Genomic DNA, 25,586 nt, shown 5'->3' on the forward strand with positions numbered 1-25,586 from the left:
ACGCGCGGAGCGGTGTGGGGCAGTGCGGTGTGGGGCAGGCGGGGAGGAGGAGCAGTGCGGTGTGGGGCAGGCGGTGTGGGGCAGGCGGTGTGGGGCAGGCGGGGCGGAGGAGCAGTGCGGTGTGGGGCAGGCGGTGTGGGGCGGGGCGGTGTGGGGCAGGCGGGGCGGAGGAGCAGTGCGGTGTTGGGCAGGCGGTGTGGGGCAGGCGGTGTGGGCGGGGCGGTTGTACCGCGGGCACCGGCCGGGGCGGGGCTGGAGGCCGCCGCGCACCCCCCCACCCCCCGGCAGACAGCGCCCCCGTGCGGCCGCGGGGCTCTGGGGCAGGGCCCGCGCAAGCTCCCTATTGGCCGCCGGCTCCCCGCTCCGTGCCCGCTCATTGGATCCTGCCCGGTAATTTTGTTTCCTGGGCGGTTGCCCCACCCTTACGCCCTCGCCATTGGCTGCCGGTCGAAGCCCGCCCCCGGTGGCGTAACGGGGCGGGACGCTTCCGATTTGGCTTTTCTGGTTGGAAGCGCGTAGCCGCCTGCGGGATGCGATTGGTGCTCGCGGCTCCGCCCGTTGATTGGATGCAGGTCCCGTCTCTTTTCCCCCTACGGCCCGTTCCGTCTTACGTGAGGTCAGTTCCGGCTCCCTCCCCGGGTCACGCCTCACGTGACCCATGCCGCTTGCGGCGCGGGACGCCCACCCGCAGCCAATCCCGGCGCGTCTGGCTTCCCCCATTCAAAGTCGGCGGGCGCGGCGGCCAATCGCAGGGCGCGCCTGCCCCCGCGTGCGCTGACGGGCGTGGGGGGCGGCCAATGGGGCGCGGCGGGGCCTGGCCGGGGCGGCAGCGGCAGCGGCAGGGCGAGGCGGCGCTGCGAGGCGGCGATGGCGGAGCGGGGCGGCGGCGGCGGCGCGGGGGCCGGCGGCGGCGAGGGGGAGGCGGCGGCGGAGCGGTACGGCAGCGAGCTCAGGTACCGCGCGGCGGCGGGCGCGGGCTCTCGCGGGGGCGGCGGCTCGGCTCGGCCCGGCTCGGCTCGGCCCGGCCCGGCTCGGCCCGGCCCGCCGCGGCCTTCCCGCAGCGCCGCCCGCGGGGCCTGGCCTGAGCCCGGCGGGCGGCCGCCAGCGGCGGCGAGGGGAGCGGGCCTGGGCCTGGGCGCGGCCGGCGGGGCGGGGCGGGGCGGGCGGCCCGGCGGGAGCTGCTCTCGCCGCCTCCATTTTCTGTGCCCGCGTGCGGCCGGCGCCGGGCCGGGTCCCGGCCCGCCTGGAGCTGGGCTGCCGGGGAGCGGCGGGGTCCCCGTGCCGTCTCCCGCGGGCGGCCGCTGCCCCTCGCCCCCTCCGCGCCGCTCGCAGGCCAGGCCGGCAGGAGCAGGGGCTGCCCTGCGGTCCGGGTGCTGAGCTGCGTGCGTGTCGCCGTTCACCTTCTCATAACCTTTGTTTTCTTCAATTTTGAGTCATCATGCCAACATGGGTATTGCACTGGCACTAAATGGTGGGCAAAATTGTTTTCCTGAGAGCAGCAGAAGAGCGTTTGTTGGTTCCAAAGGTGAACGTTTTTTTCTATATATACACATTTACGAGGCTCCCCGTGTAGAGGGTTGGGTGGCACAGCGGGTTCAGCGCGACGGCCGGAGTTTAAATCCTGCCGTAGGTCGTGAGCGTGGAGGATGTAGATCGTCCTGGCAGATGCTCGTGCTACGGTTGACAGTCGTCGCTTGAGCAGCCTAGGATGTACGTGCAGGCAGGAGCCGGCGCTGCGGGTCGTGTTGAGGGAGCTTCGGCAGGTCCGGCTGTGGTCCTGCGGTGTCTGCCTGCCCCGATCCCAGCTGTAGGTTATTCATTTCCACGAGTAAAAATTAACAGTTGAGGACTAATAAACCAGAATTGCGAAGGGGAAGAAACTATTGAAGTAGTTGCACGCTTAACTTTGTTTATTCAGACCTGGCGTTTTTTCCGCACCCTTTCAATTTTTATTAGGGTTTCTCCCCGATTGTTGTAAGAATTTATTTTCCTTACAGCTAAGCAGCAAACAAAAATAAACTCTGTTTCCCTTTGGCCTTATCCACAGAATGGCTCAGCAGCAAGCACTGAGGTTTCGCGGCCCGGCTCCCCCACCAAACGCCGTCATGAGAGGCCCACCGCCTCTCATGCGACCCCCTCCACCTTTCGGTATGATGCGAGGTCCTCCTCCACCACCCCGCCCCCCTTTCGGACGTCCTCCGTTTGATCCAAACATGCCTCCGATGCCGCCTCCAGGAGGGATTCCTCCGCCGATGGGACCTCCGCATTTACAGGTAAAGCATGGGAGATTCTCTTGGTTCATTGAGCTGGGATTTAGGGATTTTTCTTGTTTGTTTTCACGTGTGGAAATGATAAGAGGAGAGACATTAAAATGGAGTCAAAAAAATAGCAGGGCATGACAAAAACAGAAGGCTCGTGCACGGTGTTGTAAAACTAATGCATACCTGTGGTATGTAAACACAGCTTCTGTTTAGCTGCTTGAGGCAATTCTAAATTAATCAATTATGCAGTTAGCATACGCTCACCAGCAGAGCCTTTACTAAAACCTGACTTGGTGTGGGTGCCCTGTGGCTGTGCAGAGCGCAGGATTCGGCTGTGCTCAGATTTCTGAATGCCTCGGAGCAGGCGCGTGGGGTACCCACCAGCCTCCTGGGGCTGGCTTAGTTCGGCCTGCGTGCGCTTAGCGAGGTAGTGGCGGATGTGCACAGAGACTGGCGGAGAAGGCGCAGCTGAATTCCACGCAGCCTCCAGAATGAGCCACGCCTGCCGTCACGGTGGTAGTTTGTTATTACTGATCACCAAGGGATTGGTTAGGTGGGCAGTAGCAATTCTGAGAAGTAGGCGTATCATCAGCGACGAGGTGCGTTTTGTTTCAGCGCTGTGGTGCGTCATTAGTAATGCGCCAGAAACTGTCAACACACTGACAAAGGAAAACTTAACATTTGGGGAAAAAAAACTAAGAGTAGTCTCAGTATCTGACTGGAGCACCTGCAGGTGGCCCTTGTGCTGACATCGGTTTTCTCTTGGCAGAGAGAGAGTGCTCTTTATCACAGAACCATAGAACGGTTTGGGTAGGAAGGGACCTCCCAGCCCACCCAGTGCCACCCCTGCCATGGGCAGGGACACCCTCCACTAGCCCAGGTTGCCCAAAGCCCCATCCAACCTGGCCTTGAACACTGCCAGGGAGCCAGGGGCAGCCACAGCTTCTCTGTTGTGGTTTGTTGTTTTTTTTTAAACTTGCAGCATTCCTAGCACCTGCAGGGATAGCACGAGCCTGTTGGCCCCAAGTAAGGTCGATTTCTGTCTGTGTTCACGGTGATCTATGTTTAAGTTCTTTTGCCTACTTTTGAGAGACTCGGACAGTTTGAAAGGTACAACACGTTTGTGAATAAGAAATGTATTGTTTTAATAGTGTTGTAGGAGTACAGTGCTATTGGGGCGATGTAATTACTATGTGGGACTGCAGGCAGCCTGTAAGGAGGTGAATAGTACTATGTGGTTTATAAATAATGGTTTAAATTCACTATTCGTAATAGAATAGTGAAAACTTTAGTGCTGTGAAATTTATTTTAACATGTGGGTATGTGGGCAACATGGAAAGAGAACATGCTGACATGGGTCGTTTCATGGTATTTTAGGCCCAGCTTTGCATATGGTTTTTGGCAGCAGGGCTATGGGAGCTTTTCTCCGCGTTACTCCTCATGCAGATCGGTTCACGGTGTAGCTCTGCAGACAGCTTTGTGTGAAGTGGAGGGAGCGGTATGAAAGGATGCAAAGAAGCAGTGAGAGCAGGAGCAAGGATTTAAGCTGGACTTCGTCTGGAATAAACTGACATCAAATTGTAGTTTAATTTTGTGTGCTATCATCGTCCCGAGCACAAGATTTCGAGAAGAAACCAGTGCGTGTTTTCCGTAGCAGTTTTCCTCCATCTTCCCGAACACAAAGCTTGTTGTTAGAACTTGGACTGCTCAGGGAGGTGTGAACTAGCTATTCATTTCATTGAAACAGTCTCAGCTGAACAAAAGTCCTGTGGAATTAAAGACTGAAACAGTGTGTTTCAGGGATGTAAACAGCCCCACTCACCTCGTTAAATGTCATCTTTTCTCTTCCTTCCGTTCAGTACTAGGCGCCTTGTTCTATGGTGTGTTTTCATGCTCAGTTTATTTAAGACTTTTTTCCACCTACTGCGCCTTTGTTCTGGTGCTTTAGGATCCCCTTTTCCCTCTTGGCATTGACACTGATGTGCCCATGCGCTGCCTTGGAAGCTCTGAAGGGATGAAGTGTGTCGGAGTGTGCAGCGGAACCCAAAACTGAGGGGAGAACAGGACCTTGCTTCCTTCTTGCAGTTTCACATATCAGCCAGAGTTAATTTGAAGCCCCAAGCCTGGTTGCTGTAGGGTCCTTGATTTGTGTTTGATGTATCTTCTGAATGTGCTTCAGCTCTCAGCTGTTACATCATAGCTGTTTTATCATGCCATGCAGCAAGCATGTCTTCTGCAACTCATTACCATACACGTCTAAATTTTAATAATACACCAGGCACGTCTAAATTTTTCACGCCACATCAGCACGGTGCGCCGCTTTGCACCGAACGTTTGGGGTTTAGCTTCTCATCGTGCTTGTGGTGCAAGGGGAGACAGGACGCTGAAAGGTCCTGTGGTGGAAGTGGAGGAGAGCGCGTGCCTCGAGTGGAGCTGGAGGGCGTTCTGGATCCCCTGGCTGTGCGTCTGGCATCCCCTCCTCGTTCCCAGCACTGCCCTGGAACAGCCTAACCCCTTTTTGGGGGGAAAGCAGCAAGAGCAGGCAAAAAGTGAGCTCTACTGGGTTCGGTTTACGGATTGTAGATCAGTAAAGAGTAAGATCATCTCGTGGCCAGATGGAGGAGCTGTGGAGACGAAATAAGGAAGGAAAGGCTATCGTTGCCTTAATGGCCTTTTCTGTTGTTTCTGTGAGGCTGGATTTCCTGCACACATCCTACCTTCAGCAGAGCCCTACTCTCGCCGCAGCAGCGTGCGTTTCAGTCCCGGGCCTGTCAGCTGTGAGCGCAGAGCTAGAAGGTTCTACCAGTGAGCTGTCTTGGGACTGCCTTCATGAAGAGGAAATCTTTTGCATCACAAGTTCAATTAGAACTGGAGTGATGGAGTTAATTAGGTCAGTTGTAGGTGTATGCAGAATAAGTTCAAGAACTTTTGTCAACTGTCTTTTTTGTAGGGAAGTATTTGCTATACTTGTTTATTTGCAGTGTTCTGAAATTTCCTGTGCATAACAAGTAGAATAAAAGAACTTAATGTACCTTGAATTAGAAAGCAGGTGTTCAGGCTTTCAGGTAACAGTGGTGTGCAGGGCAGTTCTGGATTTCTTATGGTGATACAGTAATGAAAATGTAATAATTTATTTTATTTTTTTGAATTAACACTAGTTAGAATTTTAGTTAATGGAAAATCAAGAAGTATAATGGATTGTCATGAATTCCACTGCTTTGCTAAGCTAATAAATTGGGTGCTTGTATTTTTTATTTTTTTTTTATTGCTTCACTGGGAAGGTCATTGTGTAACTGTTCAGTGGTATATTCGATTCACAGCTGGGCATGACCGGCAGTTATTCAGGAACAGTTCTTCCATTCTTTCTCTTTCTTGCACTGGGATGTTTTTGATTTTTCGGGAGAGGAGCGTTCTCTCACTCCACTTCTTTTCATGCCACTTTTTTCTGATACTTTGCATTTATGTTAGCATCTCAGAAGTGAAATGCTTACTGCAGCTGTTCTGCTGTACGTGGTGGCTTGTCCGGAAGCGCATTAGGTGGTTAAAGATGCGCTCGAGACTGGTAGAGTTAACCTTACTATAGTTGTACTGTCTGTTGGTGCTATAAAAAAAAAGAAAACTCTGCTTGAAAATTGTGTTGTTGTTGTTATCATAATCATCATTATTATTGTTATTATATGCCTTTAGAGACCACCATTTATGCCTCCTCCCATGGGTAGCATGCCACCACCTCCTGGTATGATGTTCCCTCCAGGAATGCCGCCTGTCACTGCCCCTGGAACACCAGCAATGCCCCCAGCTGAAGAGATATGGGTAGAAAACAAAACTCCAGATGGCAAGGTAAGATGTTTACCAGAAACAACCAGGTGACGGGTGTTTGCTGCTCTTGGGAGCATGTTTTCATACGCAGTCTTGTGCCATGGTGCAATCCTGTGCTGTCGTCTACCCTCTTACCCATTATTTTTAAAACAGGAGGAACTGGACCATTTATAAATGCTCCTCCTCCAGATACGCAGTTGTTTGATGGTGACATTCTTAAATCGTAGGTCTATTTCTATAATGCGCGTACACGTGAGTCAGCATGGACTAAGCCAGATGGGGTCAAAGTTATTCAGCAGTCGGAGCTGACGCCAATGCTGGCTGCGCAAGCCCAGGCGCAAGCCCAGGCCCAGGCAGTTGGTGGCTCCACACCGACCACCAGTAGTCCTGCGTCCGCAGCGTCTCCGTCCACGTCCTCGAGTACTCAGTCTTCCACAACCTCTACCACAACCACAGCCACTTCGGTTTCACAGACGATTTCCAGTGAGTAACTGAGGGTTTCTCAAGCTCTGCAATGGTGGGGAACAGAGGGTGGGGATGCGGCTTTGGGAATTACTGCAGCAAAAACTTGGTGTCCAGGAGGAAGTTGTTTCAACATAAAACGAAGTATGAGTTTGAAGTACAGTATTTAATCCAGAAGAACCTTGCATGTGAACCTTCCCCCCCACCCCCTTAATTTGAGTGAGTTACTTCAAGAGAGTACCACTGGAGCAGTATGCAACCCTTTTTCTTTAGGTCTTTGAATAGTTTCCTTCTGCTGTTATCACATCATCTCAAAGCTATTATGCGTCCATTTCCTTTTGACTATAGATAAAGCTAAAGTGTCTGAAAGTATCTCACAAGAAAAGTTAATCTGAAATAGGAGCTATAGTTGTAGCAATTTCTTCTTTGTTTCCAAAATGGCATCTGTTGCTTTGAGATGATGGGTCTTTGACTGCTGCTCCTGGGCTGCGGAGAACTGGTTGATTGCAGAATAGAGCTGTTTCTGGTGTATTGCTTTTATTAGTGTTACTCTTCTGACTAAGCCTCGTAAGTTCCTGCTTACTAGAGTTGCACAAAAGAGGAAAAAAAAAGTCCTTAGAGCCACTATTGTTCGCTCATGACCTTTGAATAATAGTCTGAAGATTACTGCTGTTTGCATGGGCCCGAGCCTTTGCTTTTAAGGGTTTTCCAACTGAGGGAACCTCAAAAGGAAAGGGGACTGAATTTAGGCAACATGCACATAATGCATGTTAATACATAGTAACTGCATATGATATAAATTGTATGATGTATGCTATACTTTGGCATATATATGCTAACAAAGTGCCTCTAGTGCAGAGCATCTCTATAGACATGTATCTTGTGTACTATTTGCACATGAGCGTGTCACCAGCAGACAACGAGTAAGATGACCTAGCACGAACGAAGCAAGGTACGCTTGTTAGGAAGAGTTTGGTTAGTGTCACTGTCTACATGCAGGGCCGCTGAGAGCACGTTTCTGCTCATCAGGAATCCTGTTGTTTGACAGTCTTGATCATTGTAGCTGCGCTGGCAAAAATGTGTGCACTGCGTCAGGCCAAAGAGTGCGCAGATGAGCAGTAGTGTATAGTTGCATCCCTGGAATTATTTCATCTTTTTCCTGTAACAGGTGAGAAAAGTCAAGCTTAACTCACCATTTAACCCAAACTGTAGAGATCTGCGTATGAAAGGGAGGCAAAGTTGGGTTACTCTCAAATTATGCTTTCAGTAAACACTGGAGGGAAGACAGATGGTTAGCATAGCAAATAATTTCTGTCGCTCAAAGCATTTTAGGGCTTTTATTTAGTTTGAAAGGTAACGTAGTACTGTGTTCAGCTGCTTTGTTGAATTATGGTCTACTCTAACCATTTTGCGGGGTAGCAAGAATCAGGTAGGAGGTGAATGTTAGCTTTGGGCCTAATGCCAGGCTTTTGAGAACTGACCCTCCGTCTGGAATAGCACTTTGTGCACCTTCTCTGAAACAAAATTTCCTAATACCAAATGCTGAGAGTCTGTTCCACTTCTACCTGTTCTACCTGCTAAACTTTGTCTTTGCTTCCAAGAACTGTTACTGTTGGTGTCTGTGCCTAGGTGATAAGTATTTATCATTTAAAATAATTTTATAACTCTCAGACTCAGCCTATAAAAAAACCTGTGACTTCTGGCTGAGCTTCACTCTTGTCTGGTACTGATTTGACTTAGACCTTAAATCGCATACTGACTGTCTCCTCTGTTTCCCTAAATTTTAGGCAGTGCAAAGAACTTTCTGAAACAGTTAACAGTAGATCAAAAATCTTTATTTAAATATGCTAATACTGGTGTGTTATTGAGAATGCGGGTAGTCATTAAAGACTGAGGAAAACGCACGGTATGCCCATATACAATATGGTCATAAATTGGTGTGGCTTTGTTTTGGTTTTTAATTAGCTCATTTTTAAAAGTTTCCTCTCCCCTAAATCTTATGGTATGAATTTGCAAGGCTGGTCAATGAGTTTAATCAGTCACATCTCTAGTTCCTGTTTGCCAGTGCTTTGATACGCAGCACTGTTTATTCTTGGTTAAGTGCTGATTTAGGTCATGCTGCAAGGATTGTGGAATTGAATGCCAGTGGTGTGTTTTCCCACTGGGAGGCACTGGAGACCAAGAAAGTTCTTGCAACTTCTGAACAAAAGTACTTTCCTTTCCTTGCTTATTTACACATTTTTTTAATTGATGTTTCCCCATTCTTGGCTCACAGCTTAATAAGCATAGCTTTAGGCAGACTGTTGTCATGCACACGCTGCTGCCATTATTGTTAAAAAGGAGAACCTGTGTTCATTTGACTAAGAACAACCTTTTTCCATTTGAAACTCTGTAATGTTCCCTTTTTATGTTTCTGAACATAGGGATACAGAGCCTATATTTGTCCTTTGATACACCCTTGCTACTGCTGTAGAGACTTGTTAGGTGTAAAGAATGGGACAAAGTAAAATTTTGGAATTGACTTTCTTTGTGAATATTTCACGTTACAGAGAAGGCAAAGGGGTTTTTGTCCACGGGTGTCTTCCTGCTGATGAAATCTAAGCATATCTGCTTATGTAATGTCTTGGGAAACAGAGAGCCAGTATGTTTGCAGCAAATATATTGTAGTGTCTAAGATACAAGGTGTTCTTTGTTTTTTTTTATCAGCACCTACCACACAAGACCAGACCCCGAGTTCGGGTGTTTCAGTTGCCACACCATCAGTCAGTGTTTCAACCTCTGCTCCTTCTGCTACACCTGTGCAGACTGTACCCCAGCCAGTCCCACAGACATTGCCTCCTGCAGTTCCTCATGCAGTGCCTCAACCAACTGCAGCAATTCCTGCTTTTCCACCAGTAATGGTACCTCCATTTCGTGTCCCCCTTCCTGGCATGCCTATTCCACTTCCAGGTAAATTGGCGAACTGTAATTGTCTTGTCCGCTACATGTCCATGTTGTCAATTTGTTTGCACTCATGTGTCCACTGTGTATGGAACTTGCCTGAATCCTCTCCGCTCAGAGTATTTTTGAAAGAATTCAGGGTTAGCAGACAGACTTTTTAATTAACAAAGAACATGAAACCTTTTGACTTCTAGTTCTTTGATATACATATCAGAAAACAGCTGCATTTAAACATGTAAACCTTTTTCTTTTAGATGATAGGAAAATAAAAGAATTGCATTAAATGCTGCTTAATCTCATGGCACACGTCTATCTTATCATTCTGTTTTAAAAAAAAAAAAAAAGTGAGTTCCTGGACAGAATCCATATGTGACTGAGAATACTGTAGCACTATATTTTACTAATTGCAATATTGCTATAATTTTTTTCTACTTGATTGATTTAGACCTTAAGTCTTATGCATAAATATTTATTAGGACATGGATTATAGCCGAAAGAAATTAAAAGGAAATAATATATTTATGAGCAGGAAAAATTACTATTTAAATGCATTACCCCCTTGACTGATGTTAGGTGTTTCCAGTTCTCTTGGTTTGCAACTCTCAGGTACGATGCTGAATGCATACGCAAAATGTTGAGGTTTAAACTGAGGAACGTAAGGAAGGCGTTCAAGGTGCTAGGGTTTGGATGTAAAGACCATTGAGAGGAAATCTTAGATGGCAACCCACTGGTTCCCGGGTAAATCGTATTTTCGTAAGTTTTTATGAAGTACTTAGATACTTAAGGAAGTAATTTTAGGCTGGCAAAATTTTGGACTCAACTGCTGTTTGTAATTGCTGCAGAGGTCCCCCTAAGAGGTTACTGAAGCCCCTCATTGCTTAAATACCATGTTTCAGTTTGCATGCATACAGTTGAGTACAAAAAAGTTCTAGTACAAAAGTAATTCATGTTTTTTCAGTGTGCAGTAGTGCTAAATATATACGAAGAGCTGATGATCTTCTGTTGCAAAGGAAGGTTTGATGCTGGAGTCATATTGGATACGAGTTAGTTTCTGATTAAGAGTTAGAAAGATGCAGCTCTGAGCAGCATCCTCATGGTTTTGACTCTGTACAAGCCAAGTGAGGTGACTTCTTTTCCTGCTGTCCTTTTCACACATTGATCCAGTATGTATGAAGGGAGGCTTGACCTTCCGTTGACTTGGTTGGATGAAAAGTAATCCTTTAGAACGCTGCTTTCTTTGATAAAGGATATAAGCATTGAAGTAGTTAGCATGGGCATTAGTTCTGTTAACTAGAAGACAGGACCAACTTTTAGTTGCCTCTGCTTTTAGCACAGTCTTCTAAAATAACTGGGTGAAGCTACTTAAATCTGTAATTTGCTTGAAAAGGAAATCACAGTGTAGTACTCATTGTTTTAAGACAGGAACATGATATTCGAGGCTGAATTAAAAAATGGATAGAGGACAGAGGGAGTATTCCAGTGTCTGGGGATTTGTGAGGTTTGGAAGAACAGTAAAAAGGGTTAAGCCTTAAAGGTGGTCTGCTGAGTGTTCTTAACTGCAATTTCTGACATTGCCAGCAAGGGATTAGCATAGAGTCAAGGGTCCTTATGTACCTTTGAAGGATATAAACTACTCGGGTATGAACTGTCAGGTAGAATGTTGATGGTGAGCAGTAGAGAAGAGTGCCAGTGAAAATGCATACACCAGCGTGTGTGCTTGGGTTGGGTTTTTTTGTAATCTCTCAGTCAAAAAGTTTTGTGAGTAGTGCAATACAGAAGGAAAGACAGAGCAAGAACATCAATCTTCTTCTTAAACTCATTTTTGAAAATTATTTTTTTCAGAACTTTCCTGGTAGCGAGTCTTGGATCTGGCCTCTTCTGTTCTCACAGTGAGAGGAGCCCTTTGGGTGGCACCCATGATACATAGGAAGGATACCTAGCAGTAGAAGGCTGCTTCCACTAACGAGTCTAATTTGTCATTTTGCCTGATTACAGAATAAAGTCAGTCTATTTCTTTCGGCTAATTCTGGCTTGAGTTGGTTGTAATGGTTTATAAACACTGTAAAAGAAAAGGAAACCTTTAAAATATTTTCCAGTAACAAGAAACAAAAGAGAAGTCAAAATTACTTCATGGAAGTGTAAGGTGAAGTCAAAAAGGCTTCTGAAGTTTTCCCGTGTAGGAGTTTGTGGCTGTCAGCACCAGATACGCTGTCAGCCAGATTGCTTCCAGGTTACAGAGACTGAACAATACCATTGTCAAGTGATTTCAGAGTTAACCTCTGTATTATACTATAGTAAGAGGGAACAATGGAAGAGTTCATTAGCGATATCTCATAATCTGAGATCTTAAAAAGTAAGTCTGCTTTCTCTTAATTCATATGTTAAAAGTTAGTTGTATGTTTGAGAATGAACTTGGCAGAGGAAACAGCTTGGGTATTTGCGAAGTCTTATCTGCGCTGCAGTATCTCTAATTTCAGTGATCCCGCAGATGGCATTATTTATACTGACCCAGTTTTAAGACATGCTGTAACTTCCTTAACAAAACGAATGTTCAGATTCATTTTCAAGTACATAATGTGACACTCCCCCAAAAAACTTTGACTCAAACAGCACTGAATGAAGTGTTTGTCTATGTTTTTGTGTCTCAAGTCATACTTTTTTTTTATAAAACTAGTTTTGGATTCTTTCATTGAAATTATTATTAAAGAACATTACAATTCTGTCTTCTCACAAATATTTTTTAAAATAAATTGGCAGTATTTTTGTATACCTCCCATACTAGATCTCTAATGAAGAAAAATAGAAATTACTTTGATTATAAACACAGGGGTTTAATTTCACTTTGCGCTAGAGGATTTCCAACTCCAGATGATGGAATTGAAACCATTTAAGAGGAAGTTTCTGGAGTATTTCAGTTTGAGTGTCCAGACTGGACCAGTGTAGAGAGAACTTCCACAGTTTCCTTCCGCACCCTAAAATGAAGGTTTTTTGGAAATGTGTTCCTCTTCCCCCTGTTTAATTTCCTGCTGAATTTTGCATCTAATTGCAGAGGATGAGATACTTCCCTCTCTGTGGCCTTTGTGTCATTCCGTAGCGAGCTGGAGAGCAGAACAGTGCATGGTTCTACCTTTTTGAGGGCTAGTTATGCTGCTTGTAGGGCATTTTTCGGCTCATGACATTCTTGATAATGAAAAATAAAGAAAACGTTGGCTGCCACTGACCTAGTGTAGCTTTGTGTACCTCTGTTTGCAGCTTCATTGCTTTTATTTCTTTTCCCCCTCCTTCTTCCACCTCCAGCCTTTCTGTAAGGACTCTCATAACCTCAGCTTTCCCTCCGGGTTGAACTTGGCTTTCACCCTGCCACGCCTTGCCAGTCCGACTAGTTTAAATCTGTCCTTCTCCTCTTACCGCCGCTTTCTGAGTGCGGCAGCAGGCTGAAAATAGCAAAGACGGTTAGTTTCACTTGGTTGCTGTTCCTCTGATGGATCTCTGAGCAAAGGCTGTCAGTGGAAAACAGCACCATTAGCAGAACATTTTCCCGTGGTAGCGCCCTACAAGGAGAGCTGAGTTCCCCCTTGAATGAACTTAAACCCCTGCGTCTTCTTTGAAACACCTTTTTTCTTTTTAATGACATCCCAATAATTTGCAAAATGGCTGGTTTAATGTAGGCAGAAACTGTTGCTGCAGCTTAAAATTAGTTTTATTTTTGATCTGGCATAAAATGTTGGAGCAAAAATAATTCGCATTTTCTTGCCGGGAGGCTTCCTCTTTGCCAGCTGAAAACGGCATTCCAAATTGTAGCAGGAAATCTGTAGCATCCAGACTCCCCGTGGTAGCTGACATACAATGGCAGCTTTCCAACATGCTTGCTTATCCATTTTACAGGTGTAGCAATGATGCAAATAGTCAGCTGCCCGTATGTAAAGACAGTCGCTACCACCAAGACCGGTAATTTTCAAAACCATCTTAGTTCGTTTTGTCTGTAAGTTGGCATGGTAGTGAATGTTGTTGTTTATCTTTTATTTATTTATTTGCTTCCCCAAGTGAATGAATATCTATATACTTTATTTTCAAAACCAGTATAAATGCAAATATCGTATTTGGCCAGGAAATAACTTTCCCAAATAACTGTTAGTGTTAGCTTATTTTATACAAAAAAATCCAGTACAGTTTTCTGTAACCATTGAGTTCTGTAATAACTGTGAATCTCTTCATGCCCATACTTCTTAGTTATTAGTTTCTTGTGTGTGGATTTTTGTTTTCCTACTTCCACATGTATAGTGACATGATTGTGCTCGCATGTTGGTGTGCGTGTATGTGCGTCAGTATAAATTTTCATTCGTCAAATTGTGGATTTAAGAAAAGTCACTTACTGAGAATACTGTATGGCAATGTGTGCTTTTCCAGTATTCAGAAAGGGAGACTTTTTCATATAAATGTTAAAGGCTCAAAATTATGATTTTGTAGTTCTAGTCTTATCCAATTCGTTTTTCTAGAACTTGTCATTCAAAATATATTCAGTATATCCATTTTGTTGGGACAAGTTGAGAAATAATAGGATAATGTAGCATTCTGGCTTTCTTACTTTTGGATATTTACTTGCCATTTTGCTTTAGGTTGTGAATAAAATGTCTTTTCCAATCGGTCTGCAGTACTAAACAAAAATGTCACACAATCTGAAATTATTCCATTCTCATCAGTTTCTATCCAAGGCTCTGAATTAATGTTGACTTCTTTTAAGTCAGGATTTAAGATTTATCAGAGTTCTTCTCCATATTATATGGCTCAAATTCGAGCCACTGTTGTCCTCTTTTTCAAGAGCAATAGGAATATCTCTTAAAATGAGAGCATAATTAAACAGTGGAGTAGATTTTTTAAAAAAATAATTATTTGCTATAGACATCTAATAAAGACTTTATTAATAGAATACTTAATTTTGAAGTATTAAAGCAAATGTCTAAAAACTAACAAACTTTGTGCTGTGCAGAATTACACATTACTCTAAAATAAAAAGCTATCTAATTTGCCTGGTAATATGGGCATTACTGACTGTAAAACACAGGAAGGAAATTTAGTAACAATGTGTTGCTTTCCAATTTAATTTTGAAAACAAGCTTTATTTATATAGATTGATTATTTGTAAATTAAGGCAGTAAAGTGCTAGGTTTTGGTTCTTAAGTATTTTATTGTCACTTACTGTTTCCTTTCCTTTTTCTTTTTCTTTTTTCTTTTTTTTTTTTTTCTTCTTTGTGCAGGTGTCTTGCCAGGCATGGCCCCTCCCATCGTACCCATGATCCATCCTCAGGTTGCTATTGCCGCTTCACCGGCTACCTTGGCTGGAGCAACAGCAGTCTCTGAGTGGACAGAGTACAAAACAGCCGACGGAAAGACTTACTATTATAACAACAGGACTTTGGAGTCAACGTGGGAAAAACCCCAAGAACTGAAAGAAAAAGGTACTTTTGGTTTTAATACAGCAGTATACTAGGCAAAATCACTTAGACCATTAATAGTTGTGTTTGAAAATGTGAACGAGAATGTTTCTTATCACTTATGTCCCCTAAGAATATTTTGAAACCCTGATTATAAGGATCTATTTGAGTTGCTCTGAAAGTTATAGTTTGTTTGTTTCCCGCTCTATTATAAGAGTATTTGGTTCTAGAGTTGCTTCCAAATCCTGCGACACTTGGGTAAACGCGTGTTTCCGCTCCAGTAGAAAGTAAGTACTTGACGTATTCACCTGTTTGAGAAGATCCCAGTTGTAGATAGATGGAAAGTGAGGGGAAAACTCAGTTATTCTCTAGACTGTAAAGCAGGGAAGAATGAAGATCACGAAACGCTAAATTTCAGATCCTCAAAACCTAAGTGTATAAACAGATTTGGAATATGAGGAAAAAATAAATTACCTCCCCCTGTCCACATCCCTAAATCGTATTCTGGTCATACTCTGTGACTTGTTTTTATTTGAATCCGCATTATACCTATGGATGGTGTTACAGTGGAGGGAAATTGTTCTTGTATCATAAATTAGGAAGAGGCAAACCCCCTTTTATTCAGTTTCTAAAGTCTTTCAGGAAAACAATTCCAGTTGGACCCAATAGTTATTCCTTTTATTATCTGCTGAATGTTTCTGTAACATTAAATCTTTGTTTAGACAAATTCAGAACGGTTATACAGTTAGCTAGTTCAATATCCCTCTTTCTAATAATTCAGGTTTAAATAATAGGTCTTCTTTTTACTGAGGTGAAAACATCTAAGACAGCAAATTTCAATTTTGCTGAGTAAATATTATACATTTTATAATTTTTAAGTGGGTACAGAGCAATCCTCAGATGATTCTCCATGATTTTTTTTCTGATTTTTTGTCAACAGCATTTCAAATCTGAAAATGGTCTTCAGTGTTGCACTGTTGGTTGCAACTGTCGGTTAATATTTTTATTGGTGTTTCAGCTGTTTCTGTCAGTACACTTTAGTTAGCTTTTTAATGTAATAGGCTGCTTTACATTGGTTCCTCTTCCAGTCCCAAGTTGATCTTGATGCAGGAGATAATCATGTTTTTATACACAGACACTGTAAAGCCCTAGAAGGACAGAAAGTGGTGAAAATACATGAAGAACAAGTTTTGTTTTGCTGTTGCGCTTGGAAACCCATACTGATAAAAATAAATCTGTTGTGGTTCTATAATGGTTTCTTAATAATACTAAGGAAACATCTATCTTTATTTAGAAAAAATGGAGGAGAAGATTAAAGAGCCAATTAAAGAACCTACAGAGGAGCCTTTACCAATGGAGACAGAAGAAGAAGAGCCGAAAGAAGAACCTATAAAAGAACTTATAAAGGAGGTAAAAGACCTTGCAACCAAATAGTCGGTATCGGCATTTTGAATCCTACATCCTACAGGTGTGGATGCATCTGTAGACCAGGCATATTGACAGGAGACATGGTTAGTAACTTGAGTTCTGACATTCCTGGGGTGACTTTGAAAGCCTTCCTTTTGGGACTCGTAGCTGCTTTTTCTTTCTTTTTTACGTAAGGAAAAAAGGACATTTAAAAGAAAGATGCAGAATATGTGAGTTAAGAAATTAGTAATAACATGGGGAAAAAAGTTAGCTAATTACATAGACCTGACGTTCTCTCGCTGATTTAAGGTGTTCAGAAAAATTAATCTTGTCCTGACTGAAATCTTTAAATTAATAGCTTTTTCTCTGTTTCTTTACTTCTTTATTTTGAACAATTCTGAAACAAAGCTTGCACGTTCTCCATGTGCTGTAAGTTTAGTCTGTTAGGAACACATGTCCTAGAAAATGTAGTGTTTATATTGCAGTAAACAAAATTAACTTTTTTCTTGTAAGGCATTTTGTCGTGCTGAGGAAGCATTTGAAGATGCTAAGGTGTTTGAATAAAACTTAAAGCTTTTACATGGATTTCGGTGAACTTCAATGTAGCTTAGTAGGCAAAAGCACAGAATTCAGTTGCTGTTTTTTATTACCACTCTGCCCTGTTTACTTGTAAGATAGCTGCTAGTTTGCTTATTTCTGTGACAAAGGTTATTTCAGGTTTTTGACTGTTTTGTACTGTGTCTCATTTTCAAGTAAATTAATTTGAAGAAGCAAAAATCAAAATTTCTTTGTGAGAAACTTCACTCTTGCCCCTGTATTCAGGCCTTGATTCAAGGATTCATGCAGATCTAGGAAGGCACTTAATTAAGGTTTCATTGAAGTCAAATTTAAGTAGACACTTAGAGATTTTCTGAATTGAGATTTTTTTGAATAGCAGTTACTGTCTATGTGTTGGAATGCCAATGCTTCCGTTTTAAGCATGGATGAAGCGTAACTGTGAGCTGTTTGTTAGCATTATTTCAAAATACATTTGCTGGCTTAAAACAAGTTAATTACTTTATTGTAAATAATGAGCTAGCTGTCATTGCCTGAATCCTGTAACTTGTTTTTTTGCTTGAGGAGCCGAAAGAGGAAGAAATGACTGAAGAAGAAAAAGCAGCTCAGAAGGCCAAGCCGGTTGCAACCACCCCTATTCCAGGAACCCCGTGGTAGGTATCGGCTTTCCCTATGGCCTGCTGCTGCGGGACTGAAACACCATTTCCTGGAGCCACCAGGAAGGTTGCTGGGTAGTTAGAAAAAGTAATAGTCTGTGAGGATCCTGTTCTTGGTACGCTTCAGTCTCAAGTAATGTTGGATTCCTCCACCCAATGCTGCTCACGCTGTGCTGGCACTCAGAATGTTCAGTGGGGTGTGTGTAGCCTTCCTACCACGCGCTGGCTGCAGTCCCATGAAGTACGTTACCAGTATAGATTTCATATCCCGGTCCCCTTCACCTGCCACTGATTCTCCTGATCTGGTATGAAATACTGGCCAAAAAGTAAATCTTGTACTTTTGCCCTTATGCCTTGGGGAGCAGATAGGTGCAACTGCTGGCCAAAACACCACCCCACCCCCCCTTTTTTTTTTTTTAACTTGGCATAGATACTCCTCAGGTGCCTATGTGTATAATGTCATGATGAGGTTACTCTTGCTGTAATATATGTAAATCATCTTTGTATGTTTATAGAACCATAGAATCGTTTAGGTTGGAAAAGACCCTTAAGATCATCAGATCCAACCTTTAACCCAGCACTGTCAAGCCCACCACTAAACTGTGTCCCCAAGCACCACATCTTACCCGTCTTTTCAATACCTCCAGGGATGGTGACTCCACCACTTCTCTGGGCAGCCTGTTCCAGTGCTTGACAACCCTTTGGTGAAGAAATTGTTCCTAATGTCCAATCTAACCCTCCCCTGGTACAACTTGAGGCCTTTTCTTCTTGTCCTATCGCTTGTTACTTGGGAGAAAAGACCAACACCTGCCTCACTACAACCTCCTTTCAGGTAGTTGTAGACAGTGATAAGGTCTCTCCTCAGCCTCCTTTTCTCCATGCTAAACAACCCCGGTTCCCTCAGCTGTTCCTCATAAGATTTTAAATGCCATTTCTAAAATGGCATTTCAGTCTGCTAGCAGAGCAAAGCAATGGTTCAGTCTCCCACTTGGACAGTGGGAATGTCTGGTGGCTGTGCAGCAGGTATGACCTGGATCTGTCTGTGAGCATTATGCTTGCTTCAGTCTTGGAATCTGGGAAGAGGTGTTCAGAAGGATAAAGGTGAAGATAATACAGGACTTCCTGTCTGACTGTTAAATTTCCAGGTGTGTGGTGTGGACTGGTGATGAGCGTGTTTTCTTCTATAACCCTACCACTCGTCTTTCTATGTGGGACCGACCAGATGACCTAATTGGAAGAGCTGATGTGGACAAAATTATTCAAGAACCTCCTCACAAAAAAGGAATGGAAGAAGGAAAAAAACTTAGTAAGAGCAATCTTATTGCCTTCTTAAGAAGTCCGATTATAATTTATCACTTATTTTGTGTTGATTTCCAAAGCTAGTAACATTTAAATAAGTGAGAGAAATGTAAGGACACACTGAAAAATGTATATAGCTTTAGAATTTAAGGCGGCTGGTGGGAACGCAGATTTATAGAGTCCTTTGGAAAAAAACAGTCTATTGAAGAAACTAGATACTAACAAGGTTAATTTTTTTTTCTACATGGCAAGAGACTGACACCCCCCCACCCCCCCCAGTTTTTACTGACTAAAAAAAAGGGACTGTTTGTTTTATAAGCAAGAGGAATTTGGGGGCCAGAAAAGATTAATCATAATGTACAAATGGGTTCTCACAGAAAAGGATTTAACTTAGAGAACGTCAACTGGAATACAGTTTTGGAAATGGCTGCCATTCAAGAGAACATTCAAGAGGCTGCTGAGATGAGACTTCTTTCTGGCACGAGTTCTAGTAATGATCTGGGGTGACATGTGGGCTTGGTGGTTGGAGGAGAGCAAAGTGCAAGTAGGTAATCAGGAGATCCAAATGTGCTCCATTAGACTGTTTAGCCTGAGGTTTTTTCCCCTGGAAATAAGAGGTCAGTGTTCATAATTTTAAATCGAAAGTTGGCCACAAGTCCATTAGTCTGCCACCGAATTCTGATAGTGTGATTCTGAAAGCGACTGAGATAGTGTGATTCTGAAAGCGACTGAAACCCTTTTGTCTTCCTTTGTCAGAATACTTTATTGCTGCTCACATTGTCCTCTGTTTTTGCACAAGGCCTCACTTGTCTTTAAAAAACTTCTCATAAAAATCTAAAGCGTTGTTGATGTCTGTTACAGTTAGAGAAGAGCATGAATCTACGGAGGAAGCAAACGAAGATGAGCCGATTAAAATTAAAAAGCGCAAGTAAGTTTGCTTTTTCAGTACTAAGTGGTCTGTGTAGATAAAATAACTGAAGTTTTTCATCTGAGCAGCGTGTATGCTGTTGTATTTGGCAGAGTAGTAGCAGTAATTAATAGTACTGGTGAACACAATTGACTTCCTGCCCTTTTACTTCAGCAGCTCAGGTATTTGATGTTTCTCTGAGATAGCTGAAATTCATGTATAGAGAAAATAGTAGCTCCTTTGGAAATCATTCGAAATGGAAATGAACAGCATCAGTTATTTGGTGAATCCAAATAAAATTTTGAGTGCAGTTTATCTTTAAATAGTTTGTTTCCATTACTTGTTTATCTAGCTCGTTCATTTCTGTGTATGAGGTTTTGTTGCCAAAAAAATCTAGCCATCTAGGTTTTCATAGTGATTACTCTGGCTTCATTGTGTTATAAAGGTGTAAGAGTTTTGTTTAGGGCTTTTGGTCTGTTTTGCCTATTGGAAGTGATATATGTCACTTCACTCTGAGTTACTGATGCACCCTGTTTTGAAAGTATTTTTACCATTTTATTTGTTTTGTGTACTCTTACAAAAGAGTACTCTTACATCTTAGGGATGATCATAAAGTCATTAGCAATTAGAACTTTGAGTTTGTGTTTGGGATGAAGCGCCTTTGCTCTTAGTAAATGTACATCAAAAAACAGCACGCTTTTGTCCAGAAATGCTTTCATGGATGAATGTATCACTTGCGTTATGGCATTTTCTGTTGTGATGACTGCAAGATATTCTTAGTTCGAACTAACTCCCTTAGCCGTAGTCTTTTCACAGGGCCTCATGGTCTTGAACAGGAGATAAGAAAATTAGTGCAGTTAATGTAAAATCTGTGGCGCATCTGGCAAGACCATTGACTATGAGCAGACCATGGTAACTTCTTGGAGTCATTTGCTGGCAGTGAAGTTACTGAGAATGCCTCCGTTCTCGAGCTCATTCAGTACAAAAGCATTCATACCAAGTCTCAAAGAATGGCTTTCATGGTTTGTAAGCCTACGCTTCTGAAGTAGTCAGTTGTATCCGTTCTGTCTTGGTGTAGTTCAGTTTCTACCCTACAGGGTTGGCCTATTACTTCTCAAGTTATACTGTATGTTTAATTTTTTTCAGGAAAGATGATAACAAAGATATTGATTCAGAGAAGGAAGCTGCTATGGAAGCTGAAATTAAAGCTGCTCGAGAGAGAGCAATTGTCCCTCTGGAGGCTCGGATGAAGCAATTCAAGGACATGCTTCTAGAAAGAGGGGTCAGAGAAACCAGTGTGTGTGTGTACATGTGAGAAGGGGAGGGAGGGGGGCGGTTCAGGCAGAAGACCCGATTCTTAGCGAATTCAGAACCTGTGGTGCCTTATGTAAGGAAAACAATCTCATCCTTCCTCTGATTAATGGATGCATTTGGTACAAGAATCCATATTTCAAAGAATGTTACAATTTTAGCAAAATTTTGATTTCCAGGTAACTGAAACAGTATCAAGACAGGGGTTTTTTTAAGCTTTTTTTCCAAATAATTACCTAATTGAAAGCTGCCATTGAATGTAAATAGGACACACAAACTGGACACATACTTAATGTTTTTGAAAACCTTGCTACATGAGAAAAGCAGTAAGTTCCACTGTAGTGTGTGCACTCTTATCCTTAAATGGGAGACTTTTTGCTCGTAGTTAACTTTGAAATCTGCTTGATACCAACCAGTTTTATAGATAAATTAGGCTATTAGAATATAAATTTATATAGTAACTTTAAAAAATGAAAGTGATTCCAGCTGCCTATGCAGCTTTCATTTATTTCAATAACTGGATTTTATGGGATAGTTTTAATAAAGCTTATTGGATGAGCTTGAACATGTTTAAATCAATCTCTTTTGTAGCAGAACAGTTTACACTCATAACCCTTAGAAAAGGATTAGAGCAGGCACAGGATATGGGAACATACAATCTCAAGGCTTTCTTCTCATGTACTTATTTTTTTTTTTAATGTCACACTGTTAGTAATTAAATGTGTGTTATTTAGAAGTTTTGAGAGCCACTTAGTGTTGAAACTTGCTGTGGCAGCCTCCATCATCTATTAGTGATGAAACTTCAGATGAGTTTGTTTCCCTCTCTTCATCAGATGGCCTGTAATTTTCAAGCAAAACTGTACAACTTCTGTATATTTGAGGAAACTTAACCATTAGCTGAAATCTGACTTTCTTTAATTAAAGGTCTCTGCTTTTTCAACATGGGAGAAAGAGCTACACAAGATAGTTTTTGATCCTCGTTACTTACTTCTCAACCCGAAAGAAAGAAAACAGGTAAAACAGAAGCCAAATTCACTCCTTATCCAGACACAGCTACTACAGGCTTTGTCTACATCCTCAGTCTGCTATTTTTGTTCCTGCTAACCTTCCAGACTCATTGGTGTTGCAAGGGATTTTTGTTACGGTTAGGGTTTGTCTGGAAAGGGAAGCAGCCAGCAAGAAAAGAAGTGAGTTAATAGCAGTGAGTGTTCAGCACATTGGAGCAATTTGCATATTCAAATACCAAGAGTCCCTAACTTTTCTTTCTACCTCGTCTGTGTTGTTTCTGTGGTGAGAGGAAAGGAAGTAGGAGAAAAGGAAAGAAATGGGATTTTTTTTGTCCCTCTTGCCTAGAGCTAAAGTGGCTTCAGGTTTGTATGTTTTATGTCGGTGACTGGTGTTTCTGTAGGTATTTGATCAGTATGTGAAAACCCGAGCAGAAGAAGAGCGCAAGGAGAAGAAAAACAAAATAATGCAGGCCAAGGAGGATTTCAAGAAAATGATGGAAGAAGCAAAGATTAATCCAAGGTAGGAGCTTCTTTCTTGTTCATATGCATAAGCTCTATTAGAACAAAGTATGTTGGGTGGTTTTAGGTAGATTAACCTCTTTCAAAATGGACAAAGAGGAGAAAAATCATCAGATACCATTGAAATCTTCTTTTGCCTGCTTGTATTCACCTAACCCATGAAATAATAGAACTTGTTTTATAATGATTTACATATTTTAAGTCATTTGAAGAAATGCCCAGCATGCTGTCTGGATTGTGAGAAAGGCCTCATGATCTACCGCAAGTTTTCTTTAATAATCCTGTTTCTTCTTAGGAGCATTACTAGTCTCTCAGAAGTACTAGGGAGGTTTCTTCGGGTTGGCGGGGGCTGAAGGGATGTTTTTCTGGTTACAAAGTATGTTGTTAATAATATGGTAGAATGTTCTGGTTGCTTTAATATAGAAATGGTTACATACCCCTCACATTCAGACCCACTTGCAGTGATACTAGCAAGGTGATGACAGTGCGTGTACTAACATTCAAGATTTTATTGCTAGAATTGTTTCACAGCTTTCTCACATAGAGTTCAGGAAATATGCTTATGTCACCAGATGAGCTCTAAAGTGTTCTCTTTCAGCATCTCTTGGCTTATCTGGCATTAATTCTTTTACAGTGAAATAACAACTCATTTGTTTCACTTCAGCTTAATTTTTTTCAGTGACCTGATTTGGAAATCTGGTGGAAGCCAGTGTTATGTTAACTTTTAAATTCAAATCGGATTAATAACTTACTTAAAACACCTGTCTGCTCATTTCATAGGGGTAGCAGTTTTAACAGTAGTAGGCTGGGAAGAATGGAGGCATGGAAATGTTTTAAGAAAAAGTTCATCAGTAACAAGGTTAATAGAATTCAGAGACCAACATGAACTATTATGTTTAGCTTGAGTATCGTCAACCTCCAAGATCTCACGTGATAGTGAGGATGTGTCACGTTGGGACTGACTCTTACCTGATTATGGGTTGGGGTGGGAAAGAGAGTTCCAGCTGAAATACTGTCTTGTTTAATCTTATCCTTTGTCTTCTGGTTTCAGTGTTTGTCTAAAGATATTGCTGTACTTCTGTGAGTGCCAGACTGTTTTTTTATCATCTTTCTCAGTCCAACATGCTCAAGAGTTTGTGTTCCACTTCACTTAAACAGCTCTTGTTCTTCAATATAGCTGTACATTCACTTTCTAATCTTTTTTGAATAAGCTACCAAATTCTCTTCTTGTTTCAATTTACCCTACAGCAACAGTAGGCTGGATTTTCCAAGTCTAATTATTTCCATGCTGTGATGAAAACATTCGTATGATTATAAGTGTCTCACGTATTCTTGGGGCCAGATTTGCATCAGAGCTTGGAAAAAGCACAGTAGTGGTTTTTTTCGAGGTAAGTGGCAGTACTGTATCTACTGCACAGATTGGAATCTGGCCCTGGAGGTGAGAGAACGGTCAGGGAAATGCTGTGGGGATAATGGGTTGAAAGCCCAGTATTGCTGCATCTGCCCATAGTGTTTAAAATATTTTCAGCTCTGTGTGTTTTAAGATGAGGCTGTGCGATGTTCAGTGTAGGAGAAAAAACTGATTCAGCCAGTGTTCTATTGTGACTAATACCAAAAGGTGATTTTCTTGGTGAACTCTTAGCATGGTTTGGCTGCAAGTAAATGCACGTAAAATTTTCAGTTTCACAGCTGTGAAATACCTGGACAGACTGGTGGCTGAACTGCTAACCCACAAAAAAGAAGATTTTTGTAGACAACTGAGTTTTTTCATTTCTTCTTCTTGGTTGCATTGCAATCTCTCTTCCTACACCTGCACTTTCTGCAGGTAGCTGTATTCTAACAAGCCAACCCCACCCCCCGTAAGTCTAACAATACCTTTCATGTGTGTGCCTAAACCTGACTCCTTTCGATATAGTTCATTGATCAAGCATTTCTATAGCGAGACCGTAGGATGTTGCCTTTTTTTTTTTTTTTAAATTGTGCTCTGGCATGTATTCTAGCAGAAGAAATAGTTCTCTGCTGAACCTGCTTCCCAGCAAAGACAGCTCTGCCAAATGAGTTCACTTGCCATTTTGTTGCAGAACTACTTTTAGTGAATTTGCAGCCAAGCATGCTAAAGACTCGAGATTCAAGGCAATTGAAAAGATGAAAGATCGAGAGGCCTTGTTTAATGAGTTTATCACAGCGGCAAGAAAGAAGGAAAAAGAAGATTCGAAGACCCGAGGTGAGAAGGTAAGGTGACTTTTTTTAGCTCCAGCAGTGTGAGTGGTGTGAGCCTGAGTGAGATGGGACAAAGCCAGTGCTTGGTTTCTGGGGAGCCTTCTCTGAGCCACGGTCCTTCTCTTCCCGTAGAGGTGTTCCAATGCAAACACTTCACGGATGTCCCTTTGCTCTTTCTGAACTAACTATTTTGAGTTTGCAGGTATACTGACTTCTAGAGTATATAGAATTGAACTTACATTTATTTGTGAGGCTGAGTTTACTTAAATAATCACACTTTTTTGTTTGTTTGCCTAAGCAAGTAACACTGTATTCTTAACTGAAATAATGCCTGGGTTTGTGTGGGGCTTTTAAAGTTATATTACCCTGAAGCATTAAAAGGAAAAGGATTCTTGTCCTGTTTGGCTGGAAACCCCAGAACTGGCCGTTACCTCTCTCTTCTCTCAGTGGAGGCAGTAAGAACTTGAAATTCTCTGTAGGATGCTCCGTTTAAATTTCAGACAGCTTCCACATCTTCTCTTTCCATCTAAAAGCTAGCACTTTAGTGACTTTTTAATCTTTCAGTAAATATATCTTATGTATAAACTGCTGCTTATTAGAATTAAAGGTCAGCTATTAAAGATTAATGAATTCCAAATGTCATTTGACCGTACTGTCAATAGCAGGGTGCAGGCTTTCACCGCTGGGGAAGCAGGCTTCTGTGGAGGTGGCATCAAATATTATCATCAAATTATGCAGCCACTTACTTCAATGTCCCTGTGTGTTGTGCGAATGGAGAAAATAACCTCTAA

The 25,586-nt window shown here is 42.6% G+C and overlaps 1 protein-coding gene across 7 annotated transcripts in view; it reads left to right on the forward strand.

Moving 5' to 3' along the window:
* Nucleotides 1–794: 794 nt before the first annotated feature.
* The window catches only part of TCERG1 (transcription elongation regulator 1), a 34,580-nt gene continuing 9,788 nt past the window's right edge, over nt 795–25,586 (forward strand). The window contains exons 1-16 of one of the 7 annotated variants that reach the window (XM_075767030.1): nt 824–953; nt 1,434–1,525; nt 2,048–2,273; nt 5,949–6,101; nt 6,308–6,563; nt 9,249–9,491; nt 13,368–13,430; nt 14,738–14,938; nt 16,209–16,324; nt 17,441–17,529; nt 18,678–18,838; nt 19,693–19,759; nt 20,885–21,020; nt 21,974–22,063; nt 22,458–22,576; nt 24,657–24,807. In XM_075767030.1, the coding sequence (XP_075623145.1) occupies nt 2,049–2,273; nt 5,949–6,101; nt 6,308–6,563; nt 9,249–9,491; nt 13,368–13,430; nt 14,738–14,938; nt 16,209–16,324; nt 17,441–17,529; nt 18,678–18,838; nt 19,693–19,759; nt 20,885–21,020; nt 21,974–22,063; nt 22,458–22,576; nt 24,657–24,807 (2,070 nt within the window). In that variant the 5' untranslated portion in view covers nt 824–953; nt 1,434–1,525; nt 2,048. Of the gene's footprint in view, nt 954–1,433; nt 1,526–2,047; nt 2,274–5,948; nt 6,102–6,307; nt 6,564–9,248; nt 9,492–13,367; nt 13,431–14,737; nt 14,939–16,208; nt 16,325–17,440; nt 17,530–18,677; nt 18,839–19,692; nt 19,760–20,884; nt 21,021–21,973; nt 22,064–22,457; nt 22,577–24,656; nt 24,808–25,586 lie in introns of all 7 variants that reach the window. The other 6 variants (XM_075767026.1, XM_075767027.1, XM_075767028.1 and 3 more) reach the window with 6 other exon arrangements.

This window comes from Balearica regulorum, chromosome 14 (assembly GCF_011004875.1).
Source record: "Balearica regulorum gibbericeps isolate bBalReg1 chromosome 14, bBalReg1.pri, whole genome shotgun sequence".
Lineage (NCBI taxonomy): Eukaryota > Metazoa > Chordata > Aves > Gruiformes > Gruidae > Balearica > Balearica regulorum.